Source organism: Callorhinchus milii, unplaced genomic scaffold (genome assembly GCF_018977255.1).
Source record: "Callorhinchus milii isolate IMCB2004 unplaced genomic scaffold, IMCB_Cmil_1.0 Scaffold22, whole genome shotgun sequence".
Lineage (NCBI taxonomy): Eukaryota > Metazoa > Chordata > Chondrichthyes > Chimaeriformes > Callorhinchidae > Callorhinchus > Callorhinchus milii.
This window is the reverse complement of record NW_024704763.1, coordinates 4,999,737-5,005,736: the sequence shown is the minus strand read 5'-3', so window position 1 is coordinate 5,005,736 and position 6,000 is coordinate 4,999,737. Positions and strand designations below refer to the sequence as shown.

Below are 6,000 nucleotides of genomic sequence, written 5' to 3'. Positions count from 1 at the left end.
TGAGCTGAGCTCTGAGGCTGGCTCAGCATTGTTCCCAGAGCCGGGCGGAGTCAGTTACAGAAAAAAAGACCAGGAAAATCCTCTGCTTTTTTTTAATATAGAAACATCCGGGAAGTTTCAGTGAAGAAACGAAAATAGTATTTTTACATCAAGACGATAACCGTCACATCCTTGTGAGAAAAAAACAATGGATTTTTTCTTTATTCCCACCTCCCCCCCCACCCACCACCCCACCCGGGTTTTCTGCACAAAAAGGTTTCCGATAAAAATGCTGCAGTTTGATATTTACAGCTCAGAAAAAGGCAGTGAAACACTTTCTCTCTGTCAGGTTCAAAGGAGACTGTGACCGGTTTGCAGTCGGCAGCGAATGAGCGAGCTTTCTGCTCGAATCTGGAACCTCAGTAGTCACAGAACACAAACATTGTACAATAAACAGGTCAAAACTGCATGCACGGTTTATGCTACATCTACTGTGGAAAACGTCATAGTGGCTCTCGTTATCCAGGAAAGGTCAAAGGAGCTTTGCTCCCTGGTATCTGCTGCGTTGGGCATAGGTCAACATCCCTTCAGTACCAGGCTTCCAACACTCTAAATGTCACACACCGAAATGCTGGCCTCTTCTCTTCCCAGTTGCTTTTTGACCTGAAGTACATTTCTAATCTTCTCAGTCTTTCCGGTTATCCTTATTTGTTATAGCTATCAGATATTTTGGGGAGAAGTCTCACTTGGATCTAGATTTACTCTATTTATGTTGTGTTTCAGGGCTTCCAGTATTTGGCGAATTTTTAACCACAACTTTAGTTTTGAAGCTGGTTTTCTGTTAACTTTCTTTCAGGAACTACAGAAAACCATCTTGAAAGTTAAGGCTGAATTTGACAATTTGCCCACATCTGGGCACCCTAAAATAGTACATTAATACGAGTAAATTGAGACCTGGGTGGAATTTCTCATGCGGGGTTGTGTTCACTTGTTTGTGTGTGTGTGTGTGTGTGTGTGTGCATGTGTTTAGCTGACATGAGAGGTAGGGTGCACATGGCACTGGCCATCTTACCCTTAACGCCTCTCGTCCGATAACTCTGCTTGGAGCTTTGTGTGGGCAGAAGGGCATATTAAGAAGAGTTACAGATATGTAATATGCACCACTGACATATCCTACCATCCTCCTGAACACCTCTGCACTGGAAGATTGCTTTATAACAATTGCTGAACTCACTCCGACATGACTGTTGGCTGTGGAGACATTCATTCGATTATATGCATGTATGAATTCGAATAAATGCCCACACGTCAGTTTGCATGTACGTTTGTATGCATCTGTGTAAGGTTGTGACCCCAGCGTTTAATTTGATAATATTGCTTAACATAATAATCGGGCAGGAGCTGGCAAAGTACTTCATTCTTCCCATCGATTCCTATACATTAAAGGCTAAAGGAAATGCTTTCCGTTCAAAGAACTCCCCTAATAGAGAGGAGAAATGTCTTTGTACAAGTAATTGGAGACTGGCTACTAGCCTCGGCCACTCAAATCATGTCTGGGATATGCCGGAACCTAGCTCTGTCAAAATTGGCATTCAAATAGAGATCTCAGGCCTCTCAAAACATAAAATGAACCCCAATTCAGAAAACCTTAAACTGTGCATTCTTCTCTGGCCAAATGAACGTATTAGGCAAATATTTACAAATGAATATGTAAAAATCCTGAGTGTATATCTGTATGGGTATTTTATAAGCACCTCTACATCGTCTATGTGTATATGTACATGAAAGCATTTCCTTTAGCATTTGCTGTTTAAGAATGGATGAGAAGAGTACAGTGTTTTGTCAACTCCTGTGCAATTGTGATTTTAGCCAACAACAGCAAAGCAAATGTGTGTCTAGCTGTTATTTGTGCAGCATGTTCGTACGGATATTTGAGCAAATGGGAACATTTGCTTGTGAACCTGCTTGTATGTGATCAAGTGTAGATGTACGTCTGGGTATCTGAACACACATGTACAAACATCTGTGCTCCGGTGTACATATGTGTTATCACAACAGTGAGCTTTGAGGGGTTGTGAGAACGTAGTGAAGTAACAGAGTAAGGGAGTGAGTGCTTCTCATAAATCAGTACGGTTAGAGCAATCTAATTGGAACACACTATTGGGGAGTGGGGGAATGAGGATAGATTCTCTGAACATCAGTAACAGCCCAAGCACACTCTGCTGAGTTACAGTCCTGCAGTAACAACCGCTGGACATCCTGAGATCGAGGAGTACATGGTGAGGGAGTTACAGTATCACACAGAGGCTCACCAGCATTCAACTCAATACTCTTTGTGTCCAGCTCCACCTCACTAAAGAATCGATGTAAAAATAAATACAAATAACTAGAAAGCCAGCCTTTGCCTGTCCTCCAAATATCTCTAATATGTCATTTTCATCATTACTGTGAGTCACTTATTTGCTTAAGAGTGTTTGGAGGTGTTTTGATAAGGCACCGTATTGTACATTGACCATACGGATGCCTCAATGCACCTTGATTCAAGGGCTGAAGTTATTAATGAGTTGGAGGTTTGTTTGTTCTCTGGAAGGCGTTTAGTTCATTGTGGTCTTCAACCAACTAACAGAGCGATCAATGCTCATCATTCCCCCCACCACCCCAAGCCCCTGCCCGGATTTCAGGCGGGCATCAGGAGCTTTACTTAGGGGTGGCCAGAACACTAGATATAGTGAAACACAACACAGAATATAATACAGAAAAGACTGGGAGCCTTACATCAAAAACAGTCTTATGATTGACAGTGGTGGGAAGGGGGGATTGGGCAATTTGAAGTCAACCATCTTAAATTTTCTTAAATTTAAACTGTTGCCAAACTCCATAATTGGGGTATCTTGTGAACATGTGGGGGCGGGGGAGCGATTGGGAAGCGTTCACTAGCTTTCTCTGAGCAAGCACATGGCCATTACCTACATGTAGAAAAAAAATGGTAGAAGTTATATTTGGGATCCAAATCGTTTTGTTTGCATTCCAAGTAACTAAAGGGAGCAGTCTTCAAACAGGTCCAGGAGGGGCGATTGTCACCAAACCCAAGTCAGGCATTTTGTTGTAAAGAATACATTGGAACATTGCTCCCTTAGTATTTCTCTTTAGTTTGTCGTCTTTTGAACGTGGCAGGTTATTGCCAGCTCAGCTCAGCTAGGATCAACTCAGCTCAACTCAACTCAGCTCCCACCCTCGGGAGCCTCAGATCATTTTCATGTTGAACTTGCGCGGGGCATCGGAGGTCCCGATGCCTGCGTCTGATTTCCTGGGCACGTACTCGATCTCGATGTTGTGTTTGGTATTGCCCTTGCCTCTGCTCCAGAGGAACAGGAGGACCAGGCAGAAGAGGACCACTCCCAGGAAGGAAATGAAACCCATGGTGGTCGCTATGATGAGCGTCTTTATGTCGAACGGGAAAGGCAAGGAGGAACGCGTGCTGTTGGCATTGCTGTCATTGGGCTGGTTGGTAATAAACGCAAATGTTTTGTTTGGCTGATGAGCCCAGTCTGGTGAGTAGCCTCGGACGTGCAGAGTGGCAGTGGTGCTGTCGTTACCCCCAGCGTTCATGGCGATGCACTGATAGCTGCCGTTATCCTGCAGCTGGGCGTAGCGAATCTCGAGCGTGCCGTCTGGAAAGACCGTCAGCCTCCCGTTGGTCTTGCTGGAGATATGGTGCTTTCTCGGTGCCACCCATAAGATGACCGGTGGTGGGTCTCCGTCCGCCCTGCACACAAAATGCACCGTGTGCCCCTCGTCCACGAAGACGCGCTGGGGCTTCTTGTCCCGGATGCGAGCCTTCCTGCACGTGAAGTAGTTGGGCAGTAGGACATCGGGGAAGTCCTTGAACTCCTTGCCCTGAACGATCTCTGGGCTGGCGCACACTGGCTGCCACTTGTTAAAGTTCAGCCTCCATCGCCTCCTGAAGATCCACAGCAGCCGGCAGTCGCAGGCCAGAGGGTTATTGTCAATGATGAGGGTCTCCAGGTTGCCCACCGAGTGGAAGGCCGCCTCCTCCAATGTGGTCAGGTAGTTGCTGGACACATTGAGGACCCTCAAGTAGTTGAGTCCCTGGAAAGCATAGTGCTCGATGGTGGTTAACTGCCCTCCAACCAGATGGAGCTCTTGCAGCCGGAGTAGGTCCTGCAACAAATGTCCTTGAATTGTCAAGATGGGATTGAAGGACATATTGAGATATTTCAGATAAACCAAGTGTCGAATTGCCACGTAAGGGACCGACGTCAGGTTACAGTTACTTATCGTCAGCGAGGTGAGGTTCAGGCCGTAGAGGCAGTTGGAAGCCAGGGTGTCTAGAAACGGCCAGTGAGACACCTCCAAAACCTTCAGGCGGTACAAACGCTTGAACGAGTAGTTCTGGATCACATTGATGTTCAAGTGTCGAAGCCTCAGGACTAAGAGACCGTGCAAATGGGACAGAGCTTCGGTCGGGATGGTGGTCAGGTTGCACTTCTCCAAAGTCAACTGCTCCAAACTATGTAGCCCGTTGAACGCTCGGTGAGAGATGTAGACCAGGTCATTGTCACCCACTTCCAGGGACCTGAGGTTGTACAGGTCCTGGAACATGTGGTCCAGCAGAATGACAATCTTATTCTCACTAATGTCCAACTGAGTCATGTTATTGAGTGCGGTGAAGACCCCGAGAGGTATGAGTTTCAGTCTGTTGCTCCTCAGCCCCAGGGACCTCAGATTTAAGAGGTTGTTGAAGGCTCCCGGCTCAATGGTTGAGATAATGTTTTCATTTAACTCCAGCTCCTCGAGCAGTGGGTATGCAGCAAACTCGTCCTGGTTAATGGTCTTGATACGGTTTTTGCTGAGATCCAGCAATCTGGTTTCGGTGGGGATCCCCTCGGGTACGGTGATGAAACGCTTCCGATGGCACACCACCGATCTCTCCTGCGCCAAGCACTCGCAGCGAGCTGGGCAGCCCATAGCGTTTCCAGACAGCACCACTCCCAGGATCAGCAACAGAATGGGTTGCCAGCAGGCCAGGGCAGGGCTGTGCATACTGCCCTCTGCAGCCACCATCCTACCTCTTACCTGCAAGAGACAGAGAAGAAGGGGGCGGTTAAGGACATAGCTTTGGGTTAGACATACCATTTACGAGAAGCAGCTGATCAATGTAGGAGTTTGAGGAGTCGGATAATTGCATTGAAGTGAAATCAGAATCACTTTGTACCAGGTGTGCACATCACACGCATTAAAGTGAGGAAACTCAGTGATTTTCTTCCTGCCTCTAATTTCTCCCTCTCCTGAATTGACCTGAGGGATAGAGGTTCCTCGGAGGCTGTCTAGCCTCAGCCCACATTCCAGAGGGAACTATTGATGCTCTTAAATATGTAACTGTCAATCCTTTTATGCATGTTTTACATAATAATAATAATCCTTACATTTGATATAGCGTTATCACATCATCATTACAGGAATTACTGCAAAGTGCAGCAGCTGTGTACATGTATTCATGTAAATGTCACTTGCACTCACCAACGTCCAACAAACAGACATATAGTGAATGACCGATTTGAATTGGGGGATTGTTGACCAGGACAACATACCTATTACATCCACTGACAAAATCGCATACATACAACCTGGCAGAGTCGCAATTTGCTTTCTATACTCGTGCACAAACACACATGTACTAACAGGCCTGATGCAAACATTTGTGTGGAGTGCTTTGAGATGTTTTGATGTTAAGGGCACTATAAAAGTGCAAGTTCTATTCATTGGTACACACACACATACACGCGTGCGGGCACACTTACTGGCATTCTGTCAATCAGCAGCACCTTGCACATCAACTGAGCAATGGATCTCCACCCCCCCCCCCCACACAGGGGCAGCCGGGTTCCTGTGCTGCCGATGCTCTCTGATATTATCGCCAGACACTCACTCACATACTGTCACCAAGTCAAAGGCTCAGCCCTGCAGTGGACTGTGCTCTGCACAGAACTCTCTTCTGTG

The 6,000-nt window shown here is 46.4% G+C and overlaps 1 protein-coding gene across 1 annotated transcript in view; it reads right to left on the bottom strand.

The window, feature by feature from the left end:
- Positions 1-3,222: 3,222 nt before the first annotated feature.
- lingo1a (leucine rich repeat and Ig domain containing 1a) overlaps positions 3,223-6,000 on the bottom strand; it is a 111,577-nt gene continuing 108,799 nt past the window's right edge. The window contains exon 3 of the mRNA XM_007908673.2: positions 3,223-5,076. Coding sequence (XP_007906864.2) covers positions 3,223-5,064 — 1,842 coding nt within the window. The 5' untranslated portion in view covers positions 5,065-5,076. The remainder of the gene's footprint in view (positions 5,077-6,000) is intronic.